Source organism: Epinephelus moara, chromosome 20, assembly GCF_006386435.1.
Source record: "Epinephelus moara isolate mb chromosome 20, YSFRI_EMoa_1.0, whole genome shotgun sequence".
Lineage (NCBI taxonomy): Eukaryota > Metazoa > Chordata > Actinopteri > Perciformes > Serranidae > Epinephelus > Epinephelus moara.
Window position 1 is genome coordinate 44,934,607 of NC_065525.1, and position 26,720 is coordinate 44,961,326.

Below are 26,720 nucleotides of genomic sequence, written 5' to 3' on the forward strand. Positions count from 1 at the left end.
GATGACCCCAAAGACATGTTAGTTATCACTGCTCACTGGTCTGTATGGTTAAGCCTTGCCATAATAGCTTATCATATGATCTTATGATCCTTTCTCTAGAGCACAAACTTCTTGTGTTTATTTGAATCCATACCAGCAGACGGTGGTTGTCTGTAATCCTCATTGGCAGGGGGGAGGGTTGGTGGATGGGTCCAACACACACTGACTTTCACCCAAGAGAGCGGTGTTACGTCCCACAAGGTTCTAAAGCCAAACCCTGTTCTTTTTCCTAAACCTAACCATGTTTTTTTGTTGTTGAAGGAAAAAAAACGTCAATTTGCTGTGTTGTACCGACGTAGTGCTTTTATTTTGAAAGAGACTGTATGCAAACTGTACATTTCCTGTGAAAACAGAAGTGTATTTTGAAAACAGACAATGCATGTAACAGGCTGAAATTGACACGGCATGCCAGAACATCAAAACAACCAACACACGCAGGGTACCTGACCAAACGTCAGTATGTGACGAGGCCAGCCTCTGGTGTCAAAATCTCTTGGTACCTCCACCCACCTCCTGGGCCTCCACACCTTTACTGCACTACATAATGGTAACGTCACACTAGTTGCTGCTTTGGCACTCTGAGTTTGCAATTAAGCTGAATCACTACTGGAATTAAACGACCATCTGTGGGGGAAAGGTTTGTGTAAAGTACTTCAGATTTCCCACCAATCAATATTTTGTTAATATATGTGGATGTGAATAATTTGTTAACATGGTGCAGAATCTCTGTTGGGTTTCTTGACTTTTTTCTTCCTGTGTAATATAATTTAATTCAATGAGATAATCATTAGTTTTTTACTTGTTTGTAGCAGGACAGTTTAGGAATCGCCTGTAATTTCTTTATCTTTTTCTTTCTCTCTCCTGCTCCTGTCAGTCAGCACACTCACTTCTGTGTGTGTGTGTGTGTGTGTGTGTGTGTGTGTGTGTGTGGTTATGGTCTTAACTTCTAACTGCACTGTAACGTCTCTGGTCAACATCTTCCAACACTGACTTCACTACACTGAACTGTGATAAGACTGAACAGCTCTGTGACAGCTTTGTGTGTGTGTGTGTGTGTGTGTGTGTGTGTGTGTGTGTGTTGATGCACTCATGTGTGACCTGTATCTGTGGTCAGAAACAAATGATGTGTCCGGGGGGAGAGCAGATGAATAATGGATCTGACTGTCTACAGTTTCCATCAGCAGCTTCTCTGGGCCGCAGCCAAACACTCTGCAGCCACCGTGTTCGGTTAGACTCTGTTTTATTCTATGTGCTGCGGCTGAACAATGAGCAGGTTTGGTCTCCTGCTTCAACCAGTCAGTCTCCAGTGTCATATCTGTCCTGCTAATGTCGTTTTCAGTCGACACAGAAGCTGTGGTTGTGCTTCATGTTTGTCATGTCGATAAAAGAAATGTGTTGATTCCTTAGTTGTTATTTCGTCTCTCATCTGATCCACACTTGCAACGTTTTCCTGGCTCTGGCACAGGAAGATATAAACCCATTCTTGAAGCAGAGTTTAGTATTCCAATACAGATACCAGTTTTGGGAATGCCTCTGATATGGCCAAAAATGCTCGATCAGGTATTGGCAAATAAATGAGTCTATTGATCTGATATCATGTCATTTATGAATTAACCTTTCATTAGTTTCACAGCTGGATAAAACAGCAGCTGTCCCGGAAATCAATTCTTCTTTGCTGCTAAAACAGTCACCTACACAGGGGCAGCTGTGGCTCAGGAGGCAGAGCAGATCGTCCATTAATCGCAAGATTGTATGTTCAATACCCGGCTCCTCCAGTCTGCATGTCAAAGTATCTTTGGGCAAGATACTGAACCCCAAATTGCTCCTGATGGCTGCTGATGTTCCATCAGTGTGTGAGAGCGTGTGAATGGTTACTGAGTTGCAGGTGGCACCCTGAATGCCACCGGTGTGTGAATGGGTGAATGTGACATGTAGTGTGGTCAGAAGATGAGAGAAGCACTATGCACATGCAGTCAATTTACAATTTACAGCAAGTTGCTCTGTGCAGCTGTTTTAGAGCAGCGAAGAATTGATTTCCGATAAATAGTGTAATGTTAGCTGTTTGAAAAATGTCACCAATTTGGCAGTTTCTACGACATTTAGTCTCTGTACAAGGTTGTCACTAAGGCCTCATTTAAACAGCAAGCGATGCGTTCATGTAGAGCTCGCAAACGGTCGCTGTTACTCGCGTTTTCATTTCGGCGAGCATGTTAACAGGTTAGAGCATTCACACCGCATCCGTTCTACATCTCCCCCTTGACCAAGCACACGTTTCATGTACTTACCCATTTGTAGTGCTAAATATTAATTCTCCAAGCACTGGAATAATAACTGGCGCGCGAACCTGTCCACCCTGGGCTGTGGGTCCAAACTCACTTCTTCTTTAGGGTTTATTGGAGATTTGCAAACATGGTGCACTACAGCCACCAACTGCTCAGGTGTGGTTTGTGTTTTGACGGGACAGCAGCGGCCGCATCTGTTCAATTTTGGTGTGAATACACATGTGCTGCCGCTACGCTTGTGGACAGCTTCGCGAATGCATCGCTTGCGGTGTAAATGAGGCCTAAGGGTGTAACCAGAGCCAAGCCACACCACAATCACACAACATCATATCATACAACAATCAGTTTTGTTTTTGTTAGTTAGTGTGCTGTGCAGTGCACTTCTGAGGATGTTTTAGTCCCCAGGTTTTACTGCGGAGTGAGTGCTGTTCTTTGTTACAGATAACTGAGGACATGATGCAACAGCACAGAGGAGGAGAAACTTTCTACCATAAGGCTCTTAGAAAGTGGTGAATTTACAGCTCACGGTGACTTAACACAGTCTCTGCCTTTTATTTTATATCTAGTCTCGCCAAAAATGTTGTTGCACATTTCTGATCCATTGTTAGCAGCGTAAGCTTGTTTAATATGTTACATGAATGGGATGTCGGTGGCTTAGTGGTAGAGCAGGCGTCCCATGTACAAGGCTATTGCCACAGCGGCCCAGGTTCGAGTCCAGCCTGTGGCCCTTTGCCGCATGTCACTCCCTCTCTGTCTCCCCCTTTCACACTCACCTGTCCTGTCAATTAAAGGCTAAAATGCCCAGAGAAATATCTTTAATATGTGACATGAATGCCACTGAGCTCCACTGAAACTTTAAAACTTTATTTTAAAAAAATAAATAAATAAACAAAAAACGAATTGTCTAATATTCATATTACACGGCCAAATCTGATTCAACGGACATAATTCTGACTCGGGTACAGCCCTTGTATTATGAGAGAGACAGTCCATGCAGGAACAAGGTCGAGGTAGCAGGCAGGTCAAACAAACACTGGACTTTCTCCCAGGAGAACGATGTTTGTGTCCCTGAAACTAAAAGTCAACTTTTCCTTCTTTTACCTGAACGTACTTACATCCTTTACGTAGTTACGTCTAGTTACGACATACGTACATCCTGTACGTAGCACTGTAGTTATTTTAACAGAAAACACAACAACCTTTTTTTAAAACCTAACTCAGTAGTTTGGTGCCTAAACTCAACCGTGCTTCCACCATGTAGACTCAACACATCACGTGCCACCACCAATTAATGCAGTGTTCAGAGGTCGTGGTTATTTCATGTATTTCTGTGAGATCACACTAGTTCGGACCAAAGAGGTGGACCCAAAAACTGACGTTTCCATCCCTAGAGCCGCGCTGCTGGCATCACAAAGAAACAGGCTGATCCCAAAGGGAATGAAATCCTGCTCACTGTCATGTTTCAGTGAAAGGATCTTTATCAGGCAGAATTACAGAGTTCAGGATTTTATTTCTTTTCAACATCCCTGTAGAAAAGTACAGAAAAAGAAATGAAAGAACGAAATGAAAACAGCTTTTGGAAACACTGGAGACAAATGTTCAGGTCCTGATTTCACTAAACCGGCCCTGGCTGACTGCAGATGTCGTCTCGACTTTCACTCTTTGTTGTATTTACACCAGTTCTCAGCACTGACGCAGGCTGTCCCATCAACACCTATTCAACTTTTAAATGTCTGCTGGGTACTTGCCCGCCGTTCACTGCCTGCCAGCCTCTGCTGCTGCTGCTGCTGCATCAATCTCACACAGACCCTGCAGCCGAAAACCTTCAGAGTGCCTCTCTCTGTTCGTCTGCCCGGCCGTCACCTCCACAGCCAGCGGCTCCACACACTCAGAGAGCGACAGAGATGTTAAAACAAAGAGCCCCCACTCAGAGCGACTTGTTTACAGGAAGAGGAAGATTTAAAGGGAAATTGAGCGAGGTACGGCTCCAGCACAGAGATCTCAGAGCCACTTTATTTATTTTAAACCTTCACTGTTAGCGATGCCAGCCTCAGCTTCATGTCTGAGCTGCTGCAGAGCAGAACATAAATAATGATTTATTATGTCGCGGCACAGCAACAAATTAAAGAATAAAAAAATGTGGAAGACTTAAATGTAGGTGGCATGTGGCTCACGCTGGCATCAATCAGAGAACAAAGCAGCGGTGTGTATGTTGGAGGGAACTGGTGGTCTGAAGTTCTCTTAAATCACATTCCTGTGGCATTCACGACTTTTCTAATGGGAGCTATCTGGGTAATGTGTAAACAAAATGGCGTCCAGGTGGCCTTGTGTTTACAGAAACTTTACCAGCAATCAAACTGGAATGAATTTGATCCCAGCAGCACCTTTCTGCATGACCCAGGACAGGCTCATAATCTGAAGAAATGTAAGCACACGTGTCTGGAAAGGTTTTAGAAAAATTAAGCGTCCATAAAAATTCACAATACAAAAACAATTCTCCATGTTTGTGAGGCTTCTTTTGAAAAAGTTTTCAAAACATCTCTTCTATAATGATGGTTACCTTTGTTAAATGTTGCTGTTGTCCCTGGCTTCATATGAGAAGAGGAAAAGTCTGCTAGCCACTAGGCTAATTTATGCAATGTAAAATGCCATAGGTTTGTGCTAATAACATTAGCATGTTGTATTTGTGGGGAAAATGTGTCCAGATAAAGACAAGTGTTTGTGAATGCTGCGAGTTATAGTGAAGCTGATTTGTGTACTTGTGTTTGAAACTGTCTCTATGAAGCCATATTTAATGTGTGTTTAATGTGTGTTTTGAATCAACTAAACTTTACAGCACTTCACAGAGACCCAGACGCCGACCAGTGTTTTGGAAGTGTAACTGCAGAGTGAGACACACACACCAGCACAAATATAAATGCTCACAACAGCGTAGGCCACGGCGTTGGGTCTGCTGCACAAGAATAAATCTGGGATAAGGCAGAGAGAGCACACTTCTCTGCCCTTCCATGTGCAAACGAGGAAAGCCTAAGGTGGAGAGAGCAGCAGCAAAGACCGCTCTTGCTAACTGGACCAGTTTCAAAAATGCTTGTTCCCATTAGTCACTTAGATACAAAACATGGGAAAGTAATGTTCGTCCTGGAGGGAGTAAATCAAGTAACAAGCCTCTTGCCTCCTGATTCAAGCCTGCTACATGGAGCCAGGAACTGGGAAATGCACGCTGACTTGGGCCGGTGTCTCTTAGTTCCACCAGACGTAGTAGGAACCAACTTACGACCAACCCTGTTGCTCTGGTTGAAGTCCTGTCAGTGTGCTTTCCTCACAGAACTAACTGTCCCTTGGGAGGATGTCATGGGGGAGGTGTTTGAACTTAAGAGATTGCGCTACGCTGATCTTGTAACTGAATCAACAACTAGAGGATGGAAAGCTGAGGTGCAACCGATCGAGGCAGGCTGCAGAGGTTTCACTGCGAGTTCCACCACTAGGCTCCTCAAGGAAATTGGGAATCATGGGCAGGCCCAGAGGAAAGTGGTCAAGGATCTGGCCAATACAGCTGAGAGGTGCAGTCATTGGCTACGTCTGAAGAGGAAGGATCCCGTCTTGGTGACCTCGGAGGAGCCAACCTTCTGACACACAACCAGGCCTGATCAGTCTGTGGTGGGCCTGCCTCAGCGGAGGGTGTCTTGTGATAAAGGCCAAAACACCCGATGATGTTGAGGTTCACAAGTGATGATGTGTTGAGGGGTGGCTCTGCCGGGTGGTCACAGCTAAGACACCTATGCTCTGGCATGAAGTGTGCTGAAACTCCAGGGATTGTAACACCAAATCTTAACTGATGAACCAAGTTCAAAAATTCCAAAGTTACCCCTGAAGGGATGCAGGTTTTTTTCTCTGCAATACCATGCAGAAAGTGGCAGCACAGTACACTGCTCTCTTAGTGCATCCATGGCTCAATCTGTGTCAAATTTCCTGTGTAGACTTCAAATATGTTTGTAAAAAGCTTTTCTGTTTTCTAAAAATACAGAACACCATCAGACTTGTATACTTTAATTTTAGCAAAACCATCTGCACTAAATCTTTCATTCTATCCCATGTCTCAGTGACACGTCATTGTGTGTTATTTCTAACGTACTAGTCTCCGTGTGGTGATGAACATGTGTCTGGTTTCTATTATCAACATCCTGCATCCTTTTTAATCATCCCAATTTGGATGGATTCACCTGTGAGCTATTGAGGACTATTTTCTACCCTAACACACTGCTAAGAAAGTCCAGCTGAGTCTGACAAAAGTTGAACCTGACAGTGTAGAGCCGAGCCTGAGGTGTCCTAAAGAGGCCACCGTACAGAGGATGAATCTCTGACTGCTGTTTAAAAGGCTTGTGAGTCTCTACAGGTCGCCATCCTGAATACCTGATCACCAGTGAAGGAGCAGCGGGTTTCTTCTTCACCCAGATTTCCCCCCAAATGTATGAAGCGTCTGTTCCAAGCGGAGCTGTTTTGGTTCCAGCAGACGTGTTTCTAATCTAATCGTACACACGGTGACGAAACAGTTTGTCAGAGGCCCAAAGAAAAGCTTCTCTAACAGAAAAACGACTTAATTAAACACTGGAGCTGAATGGACCAAGCAGAGTGCCAACGCTGTATCCCACAGCAGAGACAATGAGAGAGGAAGTGTGTGTGTGTGTGTGTGTGTGTGTGTGTGTGTGAAAGCCACTTACTTATATTATAAACTTTTTACTAATTCATTTGCTCTTCAGCTCAGGCTTCAGATGAGGCTCACGCTGTTAATGATGTCGTAAGAACATGTTTCTAATTAAAAGATTATTTATTGAGTGAATTTCGGGAGCTGATGCTGCATTCAAGTCATGTAGGATTTCTAAGCTGCCAACTGGGGAAAACAGTCAGTAAACACTGAACAAATCCACAGAGGCTGGCAGTCCGAGTCCAAATTCTAAAGTGAGGCCTGTTTTAGCAGCGATATAAATAACTCATGAATAATGTTGACAGATATGGACGATTTAACCACATTAATTAAATGTAAAAATGTACAACAAATTTATGGAAAAAAAACATGATGTTAAGTTATCAAGTTTTAAATGCAATGTTTGCATGTGTTTTCTTACTTTTTGTTTTATAATTCCCATCCTTAAAAAAAAAGTATATAAAATCATAAAATTAAAAACAGCCTCTGGTTCTTTCACTGCCCTTCTTTTTAATAAAAAATGTTTAAAGCAAAATATAAATAGATTTAAAATGCAATTTAAAAAGATTTAGATTTAATTAAATGCCTTCAAAACCTCTGAAGCCAAGTTTCCATCCAAATATATAAAAAATGTGAACCAAATTTCCAAGAAGTCATCAAAAGGGTCAGCAAACATACAAACTTGCAAGTAAGGCTGAGCGATATGGCCCTATAATAATATCACCATATTTCAGGGTATTTTTGCGACAATAATATTCTTGATGGTATAACAAATATGTAAAAAAATATATATATTCTATTATGTATTTGAATAAGTGATCTAGTTTTACAGTTTGCTTCAAATATTCAGTAAAAAATAAACAGAAATTATATCTAAATTCTTTAGTTTGTAAAGGAAACACTCGGACAGTGCTGAGTGCTGTCCGAAGATACAATTCCTCCAGTCCACAAGGGGCCTCAAGCAGACTTTCTGCAGACCTCCAGAGAGTCCGCTTGGGGTGCAGACTTCAGCAGACTTGATTATATAACCTACAGTTTACTGCCATACAGACGTGACGTTGTGGGTTTTTCAACTAGCAAAAAAACAAAACAAAAAACGTATGAATGTGTAAAATAGTTATTGATAGTTAGGCGTATTAAAATGTTACTTGAAATGTGTCGGCCAGAAATAAAATTCAACCACATCATGATACAGAGATATGTTTAAGTACAGGCTGTCGAGGGACTGATAATGTATTTTATCATTGCCTCCAATCAGGCTGTGCAGTGACATAGGCTAAAGATATGGCTGCAAAACAGCAAAAGAAGGTTTCTAATGTCAGAAATACTTCATTTATTGAGTTATAGTCCTGATTTACACACGTGTGTTTTTGAACATGTGGAGCCTGTTATATACATATATACATATATACATACATATATATGTATATACATGCCTGTGTTAATACATTTTTGTTTAGTCACAAAGAAGGCTATATGTGATTTATATCTTGTTATCTGCAGGGACAGATGAGCAGGCACTGTTCATCACCCTATGTGACATATAGGAATATGACCGCAGCGACAGTCGAATGTTTCCATGGTAACGAGTAAAACAGTCTTGAGGGCTGTCTGTCAGCCGCTTACAGTCTCTGCCCACACAGACTTTATGTGATGACAGTAAATACGTCACACTACCTACAGTACGGCTCAGTCTGCAGGTCCAGAGGGTGGACATATGGATTCAGCCTATGATGTCACAGTGAAGTTGACCTTTGACCTTTTGGATATAAAATGTCATCACTTCACTATTTCATCCTGTTAGACACATGTGTGAGACTTGTGACTTGTCATAGTTAGTGTAGGAATTCTTGAGTTGTGGCCAAAAACGACCTTGACTTTCGACAACCAAATTCTTATCAGTTCATTCTTCAGTCTAAGTGGACGTTTGTGCCAAAATTGAGAAAGCTCCCTCAAGGTGTTCTTGAGATATTATGTTCATGAGAATGAGATGAACACAAGGTTACAGCAACTTTTGACCACCAAAACCTCATCAGTTCATTCTTCAGTCCAAGTGGACGTTTGTGCCAAATGTGAGAAAATCCCCTTCAGATATTCTTGAGATATTGTGTTCATGAGAATGGGACGTACAGACAGCAGCGCGGAGACATAATAAAGTACATGGCCAACTGTTTTATAATCAATTTTAACCATTTAATTAGTTGTTGCAGAACTGAACTCAACAAACTAGAGACGCATAAAAACACTGCACAAACCACTGTGCGCTGCGTTAAGAAGTTACGTTAATATTTCTGTGATCGCACAGACACACAGACTGTATTCATTCAGCTGCAGTCACAACTTATACAAACACTTTACATGCATACATGAATGCACCGCCGTTTGTGGTCTGAATCTGTATGGAGAAAAGTTCTGCAGACAAAGTAGCTGCAAATCAAACCTCCGTCTCTGCATCAGGTCTACACTCTCTCTGTCACTGTGTCTAAACCACATGTTCATGTTCACCACAGACAGACTGCAGCTTCACACTGATTCACACCGTCTGGAAGACAGACGACACTCTGCAGAGTCACCGTCTCTGCTTAGGTGGGCTGACTGACTTCTGTTCACGCTCCAGCAGGACGCAGTCAATGCTATGTGTGTGTGTGTGTGTGTGTGTGTGTGTGTGTGTGTGTGTGGTGCCTCCACCATCAACATGTAGAGCTTCAGACATCAGCAGCAGAGCAGGGAGGAACCAACATGTCCCACCTGCCTCTCAAAGTCCTGATACACCAGCAACTCTCTGACATCCATGTTTACGGTCTCTCCTGTGGACTCTACCATGTCTTAGAAAACAGAAAAATGTAGCGATACTTAATGACAGGGTATGATCATGTGACCTTGGTCACTATTAGTGTAACTGACTCTTCAACCTTAGATTTCACAAGATCTATGACATATCTTTCTGTTCCTTTGTTTCAGATAAATCCTGACAGCAGGATTTTGAAAGAGCTGCAAGCAGGGCAAAGATTTTTCTTTATTTTTGCTATTGCAAGAAAACAAGAAACACTGAAACCATCTGGAAGGAAGAAAATCAAGACTTAGAAACCAGTAAAAACCTCCAGTCTGGTCCAACGTGCCTCCTGAGGAGTTAAATATGAGCCCTCTGTCCAGACAACCCTTCACCTGCTCTCTCTCCCTCCCTCAGCAGGATGTCCCGCCCCCTCCGCAGAGTTCCAGATGATGTCATCGCCACATCATCTGCAGGTCACAGCAGGAGTCGTCCTGCATGAGTAGCAGGTCTGCAGCCAAACGCACTAATTGCTTTTTCACCTGCGTGAATCCGCGGCGCCGCCTCGGTGTAACCAGGCGAACATCATCAGCACAATCACCAGCTCATTAACAGGCGGACATTTTGTGACGGTGCCTTGGGGATGCGTGACTATTTTGAGGAATGACCTAATTGAAATGAGCAGCGGGGGGTGAGACACAGAGGAAATTATGGATTTTACACTTTGTCCTTCTTTAACCTTGACACACTTCTGCTGGATTCTCCCCGTTAGTAATGACAGCAGATGTTTCCTCATCATCATCATCATCATCATCATCTGAAACACATTTTATAAAACATATTTTCTCTTTTTATGAGATTATAATGTTTGATAGTTTGACACTGAACATAAAATACAAATCACAGATGTCCCATTGTTTAAAGTAAAATCTCTTAATTTGACATTGTCTCTTGCTCTCTGTTAATGATCTAAATTAAACTGGGAGAAAAACATATTTCATGTGACATCGAGGTGAACTGTAACTGTACTTTGTCCCTAAAAATATCTGCAGTAAATCAGCTCCTGGCGGTCCAGATGCAGCCGTTTGGTTGGAGCTAGTTAGTGCCGAGTCGACCTCCTGCTGTTCACCTCCTCCTCCACCAGCTGCCTCCCAACATCCCCAGTACCCACCCTGGGCTACTGCACCAGTTCAACCAGCCAGTAACATGCAGAGACGTGGAAACATCCGTCTGCTGCATGCACAGAGGGAGGTACACTGGGTGTTCAGTTTTTGGGCCAAACAAAGAGTCCGGCTAACGACCAGCAGATGAAGATGAAGAACATGCATCAGTGCTCTTCATCTGCAGGAGAGGAAGAACACTGTGCAGAAACCATCATGGACTAATCAACTGTTTTCACGCTGCTGTGGAATTTATTAAACGTTTCATTGAGCTGAAATGATTAGTTGATTAACTGATTGACAAAAAGAGTCTTACAGCTTCTCCAGTGAGATGATTTGCTGCTTTATTGTTTTGTATCACTGTGAACTGAATATTGTTGAGTTTAGACTGATGGCTGGATACAACATGACACATCTGAAAAGATCACTTTGGACTCCGAGAAATCATAACGAGTGTTTTCCACTTTCCACTGACTGAGTTTTTGCCCGTATTTTACTGTTTATGTTGTGTTGTATTATTGTAAATTACTCCATTGCACATAAAAAACTTTGGTACTAAAAACCTATGCTGGATTCATGAACCCTGCAGGATATTCGGATTTGATTGGAGGCCTGTGAATATGTTCATGAATGCCAATCAAGTTGATAGCGCGCTCCCATTCGTCAGCAATTAGCATACAACCCGCCCATAAACAGCCAGTGACCATCATAAATAGAGGTGATAATTACTATGGACAGGTGCGTCCTGTCGACCTGCGGACAGAGGCAGAAAAACTTTTCTGAAGCTGGGTTTGAAGTTATTTTAGGTGAAGTGGAGAAAAACGTTTTTTTTTTCTTCTGTTAGTAGTGATGTGACAGGGACAGGTAAATCAAAGGCTTGGAAGGAGGTAACAGGTGCCGTTAACTCTGTGTCCTCTGTTGCAAGAATCATCCAAAAAGTTAAACGAAAATAGTTCAATATCAAACTTACACACAAAAATCACAACTGCTACCAGAGGCTCCGCCCACTCACAGCTCTCTGCTGCAAATGAGCGCATTGCTTACATCATCGGGAGACCTCTCTGTCAGGAGAGACCGCGACATGCCTCCACTGGAGCAGTCAACGGCAACCTCAGAAGGTACATTGACGTATGTGTCACATTAAGTGTTAAATCGCTGCATTCTGACAGCCATCACTGAGGAGGATGCCAGAAATGTATGTGTGTGTATGAAGTCCATTTAAATAACACATGACATCACGTGAGGACACTTATCAGACTTCACACAGCTTCCTCTGGAGACACTGAAGGCTGTACACTAATTTTAAGACACAGTACTCCTCAACACACAGTAATCCAGTCTCACTCTTAAGTCGTCAAAATCCAGCGCTTGGTCTGTGACTTCCGGTTTCAGACACCAACAAAAAAAAAGCTGTCCTTTCACATCGGCATGATACGCAGCCGGCTGCTTTTATAGTTTAACGGTGCCTGGTGACAAGAGCGAATGTTAAGGCAGCAAAAGTGCGAGTAAGGAGGGCGGGAGGGGTGGTGGACGAATCCAACAACCACAGACTTTCACCCAGGAGGCCGGTGTGTACTTCCTGTAAGACTGTAAAGCCAAACCCTGTTCTTTTTCCAAAACATCAGAAAAAAACATCAGTTCATGATGTTGTACTAACGTAGTGCTTTTATTTTTATAGAGACTATATGCAAACTGTACATTTCCTGTGAAAACAGAAGTGTTTTTGGAAACAGACAATGCATGTAACAGGCTGAAGTTGACACGGCGTCCCAGAACGTCAACAACCAACACACCCAGGGTACCTTGGACGTCATATGTGGACGTGGAAAGTCCATGACCAAACGTGGACATGTGACGAGGTCACAGTGAGGATGAGTTGGATGACGTAATGTGTAATTCCTGCTCCCCTGAGGATGAACCCTTTTCACTTTAATGACCATACGACTCCTCTCTCTGTCTCCTCCCTCAGCACTGACGATATTTATATTCCAGTGTAACATCAGAAAAATGTTGTTTGATTGCAGATGTTTGTATTTTCGGGGTGCATCCTCTGGAGACGACACCTGTGGCTTCTGACTGGATAGTTTTCTACAAAATAAATAAACTGTCCGATGATCTGAACAGGAGTGGAACAACAATAACACATGATGTATACAATAGAACCAGCGACCTGTGGGTCCAACAGAACATCTGGAGGTCATCAGCTTTGGTTTCATCCCAGGTCAACTTCAGCTGCATTCACTGACAAACTGAAAACTTCATATCTGCTTCCAATTAGATGTAACTGCTGTAATTGTCTGGATTAACCTTTCACAGCTGTCACACGCCTCCCTGCAGACCAGCCTCATGGGTGAAGTCCACATTTTTACTCCCAAATCCTTCCGATCTTTGTACAACAGCTCAGGTGTGTCAACACAACCTGAGGCCTCCCTCTGAGGAGCAGACGTGTGCAGAACCAGTCGGACCAGGAGGAGGAGGAGGAGGAGGAGGAGGACAGATCCTCCGTCTGAGGAGCAAGTGCCCCTGGGGGAAACATTTGCTCAGGGCTGTACAAGCCTAAAAGTGCAGGTCAAAGTGACAGCTGACCTCTGCAGGTATTCACCTTCAGATCCGACACACCTGAAGACTTCAGGTCAAAGTGAAGCCCTCGGAATCTTAACAGCTAAGTTAGATTATTTTCTTTTCAAAAGTGTATTTTCCCACCATGTTGGAAAGACGTTCAGATTGTAACTCCTCCAGTTGAGACACATGGAGGTGCAGTGAGTTAAACCACAATCAGAAATAATAGTTTCATGACCTGATCATCATGATATAATTATAATATGATAATAATCATGCTCTGTTCCAGAGGCATGCTCCACCCACACACATCAAATATGATCTATCTATTAATAATAAATGACAGTCTGCAACAGGAGCAGTTTCACTTTCTAAAGGTTTAGGCACAAAGATACATGATTAGGTTTAGAAAATATCATAGTTTGGCTTAAAATAAGTATGTTGCATATGTCACCACACGAGACACATCCCAGCAATGTGGTTATGAGGCAGACAGCCAGATGGTGATGTTTTTTGCACATCTGAAAATGGTCCAATCAGACCCCGTCTTGTAAACCAGGAAATACTGATCATATTTCAATAAAAAAAGCAAATGCATGTATCTTTGTTTTAGGGGTGGGCGATATGTTCCTACAATAATATCACAATATTTCCGGGTAGTTTTGCGACAACGAGGTTCTTGATGATATGACAAAAGTCATATTAAAAAGTATTTTATTATTAATTTAAGAAAACAGAATTGCAACACAATAAGCTAAAATGTCTCATTTCTTTAGTTTGTGAACAACAACAGTAACTCAGAGTGAGATTCAGATTCTGTTACAATATTAATAGTTCAACTAAATAAAATCTGCCACTAATTACACATTTAAACAGCTTCCAAATACAAAAAATGTCCCCTGGGATCTATATATATAAATCAACAGCTGATTTCCTTCTTTTAGTAAAATCCTAAGTGATTGTTTTTTTCCACCTGGACCTTTATGCTCTGCCACTTCTCCTCTAATCATCAGCTGTAACCTGTGACAGGCTGTTATGATACCACAACTATCACACAGTCACATATATGGAGTGTTTTGTCGAGCTGCGTCAGGTGGAAATGTGAAAGTTGAGGTGGCAAAAGTCTGGAAGTTGTAGCAGCTGACTGAGGCCCAAATATATTCAGACATATATGTCCTAGAGCCATGAAATCTGGTGGGATAACAGATCCAAGTGACTGAAAGGCCCAAGAGACAGAAATTTCCCTCAGGAGTTGGTGGAGACCAAAAACAGAGCTAAAACAGAGAGAATATTGGACTTGGACTCATCAGGTGGAGACAAACACGGCTCAGAGGTGATGATCGTGTCGCTTTGTGTTTTACAGGATGTGAGAAAAGCCATAACAACCTTACAAGGTGATAATATGTTAGTCCTGTCTTGTTTTTATGGCCCCAAGTGGCCTGAAACCCATTCACACTGTGTGAAAATCACTTGTTAGTCTGGTCTTTCACATTGTTGTAAACACCCAATGTATCTGGGTCTCTTTTCTGCTCTTTATTCTTCTTCTCTTACTCCTTTGGAGACTTCAGAGCGCTGACACGGTGCTGTACAGCTCGACCCCCTGCTACTGTTAGCTTGTAATGTCGGTGATCGAGGAATTTAAGCTCATTCTCCTGCTGCACTCAATGGAGGCTGATCTGGATAAGAGGATCAGACTAATGCCTGAAATGTAAATGTAAATGTTCTGTAAATACTTGAAAAGCCTTGTTGAGGCCCATCGAATCCCTTTGTGCACGCCAACATCTGCCTAAAGCGTCTCCACATTCACCTGCTTAGATCCCCTCCACCAGCCACTGAAACGGGAAGAAAAGGAGTGAATCGGCCCTTTTCGCTGAAGAGGACCTTGACCGACCCGCGTCCTCCACGCAGGCCTTTTTAACGCCGGCCTTTTTCTGCGTCACTTTTTTGGGCATTCAGTGGTTTGAGAGACGAGGGCCATCGAACATCCAGGATCGAAGAGAGACCACACACTCGCAGGCAGCTGAGGAGTGGAGAGAACAGGGAGAAAAGTGGAGGACAAATCAAATGGCTCTCCACCAGCTACTCTGCGGGGGCTCCACTTGTTCTCCGCTGCAATGGGCCCCGGTGTGAGCGGCCCCCCTTTCAGAGGCGCTATGGGCCACCCGGATCTGCCCCGTCATCCATTACAGCATCCAGAGGGGCGGTGGGCACTGAGGAAGAGGAGGAGGAAGGGGGGTGGGTGACGGTGGTGGCAGAGCACCAGGCGGACACCAGCAGAGACAAGATGGTTGGCTAACCAAAAAAAAAAAAAAAACTACCCTCAACACCCCTCATCCCTCACCCGCCCAGAAACGAAAGAGGAGACAAATGAGGNGCAGCAGCACAGAGAAGTTGTGAAAGGAGGAAAGAAAATGAGAGATTAAGAGCTGAGGACAGAAAAAGGAAAAAGGAGGTGGACAGAAAAAATGTTCAAGAAGATTGAAGAGTAAGAAACAAAAAAGGAAAAAGATCAGGCCCCGAGGAAACACACTGCAAAGAATCTCAATCTTAACGTCGCAAAAATCTTAAATTCTTCAGTCTCACGATGTCCAAACGTTGTTTAAACCCACAGAACTTTGTTTTAAAATCTAGTTTCAAGACACCCCAAATATTTAAGGCTGGGGAAATGTGACATCCAGAATATTTACAATTAGAATTTTCTGCCGCTAAGGGTCTCAGCTGCAGCTAGTTTCTCCTGGTTAGAATTCCTTCAATGATCATTGTTCAGGAGGTTTTTACTGGGAGACGAATCATCCACAGAGGTCTCTTCATCCCCAAAATAAACAGACCAGCTGATTTAAACTGGTAAAAACACTGAATAAAACAGTTTCATGTTAAAAATCAGTGTTTCTCTGATGCTGTTGGGCACAGCAGCAGCTGGAGACGTTTGCTCAGCTTGTTTCTCTGATAAGAGATCCAAACGTCTGATGACTATAATCCTTCATCTGGTTAAATCATATCGTTAAAATCAACCGAGATCTAAAAAGTGTTTCATAAAAATGTGGAGATAAAAAGTAAATGTATGACAGCTTCAGCCCTGATGCATGACACCACTGACAGGGTACAGCGATCAAATGACTTAGATATATTCCTCTGGGTGTGAACATTGAAGAAAGTGTTGGGAGGGTGCCTAGTAGCTCATCGGGTAGAGTGGGCGTCCCATGTACAGAGGCTATATCCTTGCTGCAGCAGCCGCAAGCTCGATTCCAGCCCTCTGCTGCCTGTCATACTGGTTCAAATTAACAATTTGATCATTTATCTCCATCTTTGCTGAGCAACAGTTTGTGTGTAAGGAATTGAAGGCCTGTTCCAAATATAGGCCTGTTGAGTTCAGTGATTTAAGCAAATAATAGCCCGGGATCTTTTTATGGGTATATATTTATATTCAATAGATGGCACAAGAGAGCAGAGTCGAAGTTTTACACAGCAGCAAACGAGGCGACAGTGGAGGAGGTTGTAATGTTGTAGACAGTGGTCTGTGCGGACATTTTTTACATCTCGACATGCGGACGGAGAATTCTTTTCACTCTATTACGGATTCAGTCTGTTCCGCCATTATTTAAATTTCTTCATCATGTCCTATGGTTGTATCTCTCTTCAGCTATGCTACACTGCCTCCAGAACCTCCGGTAAGCTTTTAGGAAACATGCACAAAATAAACGCAGAGACAGACAGAAGGCTCTGTTTGTCTCTGTGTCGAATGTTGAGCATAAATGAGCCTTAAGACAAAAAGTAACACCCTAGGTTAAAGATTTCATCTCACAGATATCACCAGATGATTACTTACACTGAGACAGGTATTTTTGTGTTACAAGTTTTCTGAAATTTAAATATGTGCTTTTTGGATTCATTTCCAGAGCAGATATCTGAAGTAAAATAAACACCTTGATGTGTATTTGACACATTTAATGACCAAAACTGGCAAAATCTCAAAACTGACCAGTTTTCACCTGCTGAGTCCGATCACAGCTGCACCTTCATCAATCCACCTGCTGAAGCGCCAAATGACTTGTTAGGACGGGTAACTTTTTACAGTGTGTGAGGGGAGCGGAGGCCTGAGAACAGTGATGGGAGACACATACTGAGGCGGGGGTGTGTGTGTGTGGGGGGGAGGGGGGGGGGTAACGAGGCTGGGGTGTTCACGAAGACTAATGAAGGCAGGAGTGCTGCTTAACCTGCACTCCATCGCTCTGTGAGGCCTCCAACCTCGAGGTGTCGGAGGAAGAATGTGTGTGTGTGTGTGTGTGTGTGTGTGTGTGTGTGTGTGTGAGTACCCCCCCTTCACCCTAACACACTGCGCTCCCACACTTCTGCTCCAGCTTCACAGTGTGACAGCGTCCTCTCCTCCTCATCGCCGCCACCGCCACTGGGACAAATCGCAGAGCCATCATGCGTCACGCTTAAATGCTCCCCCCCTGAAACCACCCCTCAGCCTCTTCTTTTCTCTGCTGCTCTGAATCAGCCCCCCACCCCCACCCACCCCCCACGCCCTTCTCAATCTACACCTCCCCTCTTTCTGTAGTTGCTCCCTTTCCTACTGTTACAAAACAAATCTCCCCTCTGACAGCATAATTCACCGGGCCGGGCCAGAGGAGGCGGCGCAGGACGGACGGGCCTCCTCAGCTGACCTCCGCAGAGGACCTGGCTGGTTGTTTCCCCACGTAACCCCGGCCTCCATTCAGCCGAGGGCCAGCGGGAAGAAAAAGAGGGGCGACTCGGGAGGATTCAAACCGGTGGCCCCTGTGTACGCCTGAGTGAATGCCGTTGAGCCTAATACCCACTAATCTGGTCATCAAATACCCCCACTGCCACGACTGGAAATCTGCTCCGGTTTTTTCTCCAGACTGTCAGCGGGACAGCGAGGGACGTCTGCCCGGCTGGAGCTGCTCTGGACAGAGATGGGAGGACACAGAGGAAGAAAGACGAGGTCATCTGAGGTGACCGCCGTCTTGTTTGTGTCCTTCCCCAAAAGGATGAACAGAATCCAAATGAGCTTTTACACAGGATGTAATTCACAAAACACACCCTGACTGGATCACACACTGTCAGCCCAAATATGTCAACACAACTGAGCATCAGACACCTGCTCAGGTTTATCATCTATGTGACATGACAGTGTTTCAATGAGACAAAATTCTTGTACGGCTGCTTGTACACAGACGTTTAAGGTTTTGTAGAAGAAAAAAAATCCAATATGTTGTATCATCACAAAGATTGAAAACCAAATTTGCTCCCACCTTTATTTTGTTTAATGCCAGTTTCTGGGACCAGCAGTGCTGCACCCTGGTGTAGGGTCGCAGTGGTATGAGACACCCACAGTACAATAACCTTCTCTGAAATGTTTTCACCAGTTCACATTATTACAGAAATGACATAGGATTACATACACAGAATGACATACTCTTATCATGACGGCCCACCAGCAGATGGGGACATGAAATACAATATGTAATGTTCATTCATTGTGCAAGGTAAGAAAAAGCATGTTGGCCGATTCCAATAGTTCATTTTAAAGCCAATACCTGACGATACCAATGACGTGTCGATGCTATTGTGCATCCCTTGTATTGTTGAAAAGTAATGTGTTACTGTGTTCTCCTCTGACCACAGCCAGCATCACTGTGATCAGCTGTTTGCTTCACTGCAGCTGTAACCACACCCACCAGTGATGTCACGGTGAACTGACACACCCCAGAGTACACTTCTACATCACCAAAGTGAGGTCAGAAGTTCAGCCCCTGAAGTTTAGAAAGACTTTCAGTAAGTGTGACGTTGACTTTTAAGGTAAGACTTTTCTTTTATGCTGATGTGTGTGTATCACTATACACCTGTCTGCTTCAGGTCAGCGTGGCCTGTAGAAGGATGTGACGGTTGTGCTGTAGTAGATGGGTTTCACGACTTGACACCATCATTAGCCCTCTTTACACTGCTTCTTCAAGGCAGGAATTTCCCGCCGTTATGCCAATTGGCTGTAAGGAGCCGTACATATCAGAGGCAGTCTTTTACTGGGTGCTATTCTTGTGCCTTTTCTGTGCCAGCTTACAAGAACACGGCGGCAGGTCATGTCTCTTAACAAGCATCGTACAGCCTGTTTACCTGAAACCCTGAGCACAGAGCTGATCTTCTTCCAGGAGCTGTTTATAAGTGTGTCGGCCTGTCGTCTGTGGGACAAATGTAAAGCTCTGGGTAGCCCTGCACTAACATGATCAACTTTTCCGTGTTTATCAGACTGAACATTGCACTAACATGATCAACTTTTCCGTGTTTATCAGACTGAACATTTACAGAAGAAGGGAAAGATATCTGTCGGCTGTGATTGGTTGGTCCTCGTCACATGACATGCGGTGCACGTTGCTGTGCTCCAAAGGTTGAACTCTAGGGATGGGCGCTTGGGAACGCGTTGCGCACTGCGACAGTGTCACTCTGGCGTTTGAGTGTGACTGCTGTGCGTCTACATTAAAAACAAGGAATCTGAGGGCGCATAAAGCGTGGCATGTGTACGGCTCCTAAAACGTACATTCGTGGAAGGAGGGGGGACAGAGTTGTTCCTCCTTTAAGGCAGCATCGGAGGTAGTAACAGCACCAAAATGATGTCTGTATAAACGGGACAGCTGGCAGGACAGAATCATGGGCCGCATGCGTGTGACGATTTCATGGCATGTTGTGCGTGTAAGCCACTGCAGAAGATTTAAAAAGTAGCTGATAGCAGTTAGCAGCTAACTCAAAGAAGAACAGCAGCCGGAAATGTCTGGAAATTGGGAAAACAATGAGGTCCAGGAGCTTCTTATCCTCCGAGCAGAGGACGAGATCAACCCCCATATAACAGGGATGGTAAATGATTGTTGTTGACATGTTCTGCCATCATTATTGTTTATAAAGGGCTGCAGACACACATGTTATATCTCACACTACAGGCTGAGGCTGTGGTGTTACATGTCATGCCCATCAAGCCTCTTTTGACTTTGCAATGACAGCATGCAGTCCGAAATCACACATTGGAGCTGAATGATGCCGACATTGTTTGGTTCTTCATCAGAAAAAAATTAAATAAAAATTACAGATGAGGGGTGCGTAGTAGCTCAGTAGGTAGGGCAAGCACCCTGTGTACAAAGGCAGTGTCTTTGCGTCCGCAGGTTTGATTCCAGCCCAAGGCCCTTTGCTGCATGTCAACTGTTGTCTCTCCACCTCTCATGCTTCATAACTGTCCCGTCATTAAAGGCAAAAAAAATATAATCCACAGATGAATTATGACTGGGATGGTTAGCTTACACTCCTGGAGCCGTACTGGTGCCTTCATTTTTAAATTTGGTATTTTCAACCAGACTTGAAAAAATATTTGAATCTGTCCCTCAAAAACGACGGACAACAAATACTATCAGTCATAGTCAGCTCAGCGTTGGCACGCCTGGTGTGTGTGTGGTGGGCATCTCATCTACAGCCGCCCCCTGCATGTGTTTGACTGACAGACTGCCTGACTGTGACGGCCATCTGTCAGCAGACTCCCTGTTAGACAACAAGAGGCCCGGAGACTCCATGAGCCCGGGCGCAGCGCAGGGCTCGGCTGGCACTGCCCATTCACAAATATCTTTTGGGAGGACAGATGGTGCTGAGTTTTCTCCTCATGTGTCTTTTCTTCCACCATCAACCATTCCTGTGCTGCCTCCTCAGCGAGCTGGCACCTCCTTTGTGCCCCGACATTTCAGCAAAGCTTCATTAAAAAACAACACAAAAAAAACAGCCTAAATGAAAAAGGAGGAGGCGTGAGGGAGCCCGGAGGCTTTCTGCAGGTACCGAACCGTCCAGCACAGATCCAGGCTCACTGGCCCGGGCACAAAAGGTTTCACATCTCTTCAGCTAAAACTGGCTCCGACCAGCTTCTCCCCCCTCTAATCTTTGTTTCAAGTCTCATCCCCCGAAAAGATCCAACCAAGCAGATCAGTGTCCTCTCTGGCACGCTGCGACTGTACCGTACGGCTGGGAGGGCAAACCAGAGGATAAGGAGCTGGAAAACCCTTCCAGTGTTCAGGCTTATGGTGACAAATCCCGATTCATCTCCACTGACTTCTTAAACCTCTTCGACCCCGCAGGACGCACTGGTGGGTTCGTTATTATAAACACTTGCCAAAGCCAGTCAAATTCATTTTAAATTCCAGCAGAGATAATGTCAGGCTGGATTCTGTAAAATGTGTCTCAGTAAAATGTACAAGAATGTCTATATTCTTTAAGTGACTGTAAAGAACAGCATCCTGGGTTCAGAATATTTCCCTCAGAGCAGCTCATGTTGCTCTAGTGAAGTGCTGCTCAAGCTGATCTCATTCACATGTCATCAAATACATGACACGCCCCTCAGCGTCTGACTGGGATGCACAGGGCACCCTTTGGTGTCTCTACGTGACCCAAAGCTGAAACACAGTGAAATATCTTGTTAATGTTTTAAAACGGTCATGATTAGGTTTAGAAAAACGTTCTCACTGTGACCTCGTCACATGTCCACGTTTGGTCATGGACTTTCCACGTCCACATATGACGTCCAAGGTACCCTGGGTGTGTTGGTTGTTGACGTTCTGGGACGCCGTGTCAACTTCAGCCTGTTACATGCATTGTCTGTTTTCAAAATACACTTCTGTTTTCACAGGAAATGTACAGTTTGCATACAGTCTGTAACAGTGGTTATGTTTAGCCAGCACATGCACGTGGTCGGGTTTAGGAAAAAAGAACAGGGTTTGGCCTTACAACCTTACAGAAAATTGGCCTCCCAGATGAAAGTCGGTGTTAGTTGGAGCTGCCTCCATCTTACTCACATCCCTGGGTCTGGGTCCTCAGCTGCCTGTACCAGGGAGCAGCGTTAAAAGTGGGGAGCACTCACTCTGCTGCTAAATCTGAAGACCAAAACGTCCCTACAAGTTCACTGACTGACAAAAAAAACTGCTCGACTTGAAGAATCTGAGTTGCCTGAAGGATCTCTGACTGATTTGACTCTTTGACTTTCAGAGGGCAGCCCTAGTTAATATTTTACGTGGGTGACACAGCGCCTATACGTAAATTACGTGATGTTAAGTTAAAACAATTACAACTTCTGGTTTCACAAAGAGACAAACTTTCTCCTGAGTGAAAATTTTGTTTGAGATGTCCACCTCCCCTCCTTCCAGCCCTGTGCGGACTTTCTAACTCTTTATGCTACGTCAGTTGCTCTCAGCCTCGAGAACTGCTGCGGATGGCTTTACACTGAAAACCCAGTGCGTCACTAGACACTAAGGACGTGACAAAGCATTGGTGTTTGACGACATGACGGCAGAATTTGCTGGAAGACAACAAAAATACCATTCAGTGACCCTTCACTTCAAACGGGGGTTCTGCCAGAAAGTTTTAAGCAACAAACACTTATTTTTGTCTGTATCTTAAGTTATCAGAGAAAAAGGGTGAGCACACATCAGCAGGTGCTAGCAACCCATCTCCAACACGCCAAACAGCATCAGAGAAACACTGATTTTTAACATGAAACTGCTTTAATCAGTGTTTTTTTCACTTTAAATCACTTGGTCTAATTGTTTTGAAGACAGAGAGGCCTCTACTGGAAGTTCGGCTCCTGCTAAAAACCTCCGGAACATCTGGATCTTAAGTTATCACAGAAAAAGGGTGAGCACACATCAGCAGGTGTTGGGCTAGCAGCCTGTCACCGACATGCCAAACAGCATCAGAGAAACACTGATTTTTAACATGAAACTGCTTTAATATGTGTTTTTTCACTTTAAATCACCTGCTCTGTTTGTTCAGAAGACAAAGAGACCTCTGCGGATAATTCAGCACCCAATACCAACCAGGAGAAGTTTGAAGCCACGTCTTGCTACCCGCCACTAAATCCTCCTAAGTCGTTCACAATGGACCTTTAAATATCAAACGTTTTGGAGCAAAACATGTTTACAAGTAAAAGGTATCAAAAACGTATAATTTCAGTGTTGGTACTGAAACATAAATCATATCGGCACTTTTCCAACAATCACACAGGAGAGCAACGTGATCACTTCTGACAGACGTCATCACATCACAGACATTAAACATTAAATGAAGCAAACAGAAGGCGCTGCTGCTGCTGCACATCCAGAAAACACAAGGTTGACTGTCTCCTGGAGCTCCAACCCTGCTGGACACTCCTCAGTGTGTTATTTTGAAACAAGCTGCATCCCTTCATTTGTGCAAACGGGCAGGTTGCGACAGTCACCGCAGTCCACACTGACACCAGCTAAACCTGAAACTAGCTGAATTACTCCCACAGCAGACAGACGAGACTCCAAAAACACATGACAACAAGTCTCTTCCTGATCAGACACCTCAGGGCCTCGCTGCTCGAATGAGTTTACAGTCACATGAACTTTAACTCTCATTCAGTATTTCTACAGATTTAAAGAGCTCCGTGTGTTTCTGTCAACACATAAATGTTTTATCAAATGCCTCAGGGCTGGAATAAAGCAGACATGCATCAGTGTATAGTTCTGCAGTGATAGTATCTGTTTCTGAGAAGCATTATGGGATTACTGCTGTTGTTGTTGCCAGATATGGAGCCTCTGACACCCTTAATAAGCCAGTCAGACTACCGTGTCCAAACTGCTCTTTTCATGCTTGACAGCTCCGGTTTGGAGCTGATGTATGTGACGCCCTGCGTCTCTCAAACGTTTTAATCTGCGATCCCACAGACCCCGAGGAGCAGTGACGCTCAGCATCAACTCAAACATGTCTCAGTCACACGAGAAAACCTGCGCACAGACGATTTGGACTCGTTTCATTGAATGTTTCCAAAGACGCACAGCGCGTTACGCACCGCAGGTTCAATCCCGGATACACAGCACAGAGAGAGAGAGAGAGAGAGACATGTTTCTGGTTTTAACAATGACAGAAACGCACATTGTGCACGAGGGCTTGTTTGGTTTGTTTGGGACTCAGCTCACTTCTCTCACTCTCACCTGCGCAGTCACCTTAAAGTTGGCGCAGCGAGTTGAAAACACTTTGGATCAAATGTGAGCATATGCGGGGGTCTGAGGTTCCTGTGTCATGCGAGGACAGAACATGAATGGCAACACGTCTTACCTTGTTGGCAGAGGAGGATGAGGAGTGCAGCCAGCGGCAGCCTGCAGCCTGCAGTCTCCATGTTGGGGAAAGAAAGCTCGTAGATGCGGTAAATAAACAAATCAAACAGTGGTGTTTGGGGAGCAGGTCCCGGGTCGGCCGCAGCTCACAGCTCCATGCTGCTCGGCTCCTGCCTGCCTGCCTGCCGGTCGCTCGGTTCTGGTCTCGCTGCCGCGCGCGTGTGTGTGTGTGTGTGTATAGTACAGATCCCGGGTCACGGTGCGTAGCTCCGCTCCGTCCGCTCTCCTCCACACCGACTGACTGACAGAGGGCGAGCCGCCAGACTGAAGCTGTGCACCGCCCACAGCCCGCAGCCACACCGGCCTCACTTCCTCCACATCAACCACAACTGACACAGTCAGACTGACATCAGTGTGTGCCGTCGTTTTATTTATTCAGTTATTTATTTATTTGTTTTTATTTTTATCAAAGCCAGAGCGAGAGGAGGAGAATAAATTATCAGTAGCCTATGAAAAGTTAAGGAGGTGATAAAAAGAAAAAATGAAGAAGTGAAATAATTAAAAACGAAATAAAAGAGGAAAAATAATGGAAGCATGGACGACAGAAATTAACGCGAGGAACAGATAAATAGAATAAGGTGAGGAATAAATAAATAATTTAAAAAAAGAAATTAAGGTGAGGAATAAATAAATTAATTAATTAAGTTGAGGAATAAATAAATAAATAAAAAGACATTAAGGTGAGGAATAAAGAAATTAATTAAGTTGAGGAATAAATAAATAAAAAGAAATTAAGTTGAGGAATAAATAAATAAATACATAAATAAATACAAAGAAATTAAGGTGAGCAATAAATAAATAAATTAATTAATTAAGTTGAGGAATAAATAAATAAATAAAAAGAAATTAAGGTGAGGAATAAATGAATAAATAAACAAAAAGAAATTAAGGTAAAGAATAAATAAATTAATTAATTAAGTTGAGAAATAAAAAAAGAAAGAAATTAAGGTGAGGAATAAATAAATGAATAAAAAGAAAGTAAGGTGAGGAATAAATAAATTAATTAATTAAGTTGAGAAATAAAAAAAGAAAGAAAGTAAGGTGAGGAATAAATAAATAAGTAAAATAAAAAAGAAATAAAGACTTGTGAAGTTGGGAGGATGGGGAGAAAGAGGGAAATAAGGAATACTCGCAATTTTAAAAACCCAAGGCAGAAATTTTGAGCTTCTGAAATATGTTTTGTTCTTTTCTTTTTTGAATTCTTCAAACTTTATGGTAATTTACAGGGCTGGATCAACCATAAACAAACCCCAGGGGCAAAAATTAAACTGCGGGCCCCTATCATACGGTGGCCCTGAGAGCTCAACACACCACAAATACAAAAAAAAACACTTTTTTCAAATAGACAGAATACAAACAAATGAAGTAACATCGTCATCAATTTGATGACACCTGAAAAGAAAAACAATGTGAAAACAATGTGCGGTCAGGTCGTCCACGTTGTGACCACGTTATCCTGTTAAATCCTTTGGTCTAAAGTCTGTGTGACATAAATATGTTGTGCACCCACAGGAAAAAACAACAGGGTCTGGCTCTACAATCTTACAGGAAGAGAACACCAACCTACCGGGTGAAAGCTGGTGGTTGTTGGACATTGCTGGGCGCCGTTAAACAAGAGCGGCCACCAACCATGAACCATGTCGATGTGAGAGCACAGCTTTTTTCATCTGTGTCTGATGCTGAAAGTCACTGACCAAGCGCCGCATTTCGTCGACTTCAATGCGAGACGAGGTTCTCCACCCATATAGTAAAGGTTTGCACAGTGGATGCACGTTTGCATGTGGACCAATTTCTGTGACTGTTAATATAGCAAGCGCGTTGACTGTGCGTGCTCCAGTTACAAAATATATTCTCTTGTTTCAAACGCCAGTCCGGTCCAAAACACTGCGGTGAACTTAGCTTTAAATTTGATATTCGACAGACATTCACTCCAGACCCAGCAGCACCCTCTTAGTTCCAGTTTCACCTGATGTCAGCAGTAGCAGGACGGTAAGTTCACCTCCTCACAGGTTGTGTTCCTACATCATT

General features: G+C 43.7%; 1 protein-coding gene across 3 annotated transcripts in view; it reads right to left on the reverse strand.

Moving 5' to 3' along the window:
* ptprz1a (protein tyrosine phosphatase receptor type Z1a) overlaps positions 1-25,061 on the reverse strand; it is a 136,607-nt gene extending 111,546 nt beyond the window's left edge. The window contains exon 1 of one of the 3 annotated variants that reach the window (XM_050072835.1): positions 24,634-25,061. In XM_050072835.1, coding sequence (XP_049928792.1) covers positions 24,634-24,694 — 61 coding nt within the window. In that variant the 5' untranslated portion in view covers positions 24,695-25,061. The remainder of the gene's footprint in view (positions 1-24,633) is intronic. The other 2 variants (XM_050072836.1, XM_050072837.1) reach the window with 2 other exon arrangements.
* Between the last annotated feature and the right edge of the window lie 1,659 nt (positions 25,062-26,720).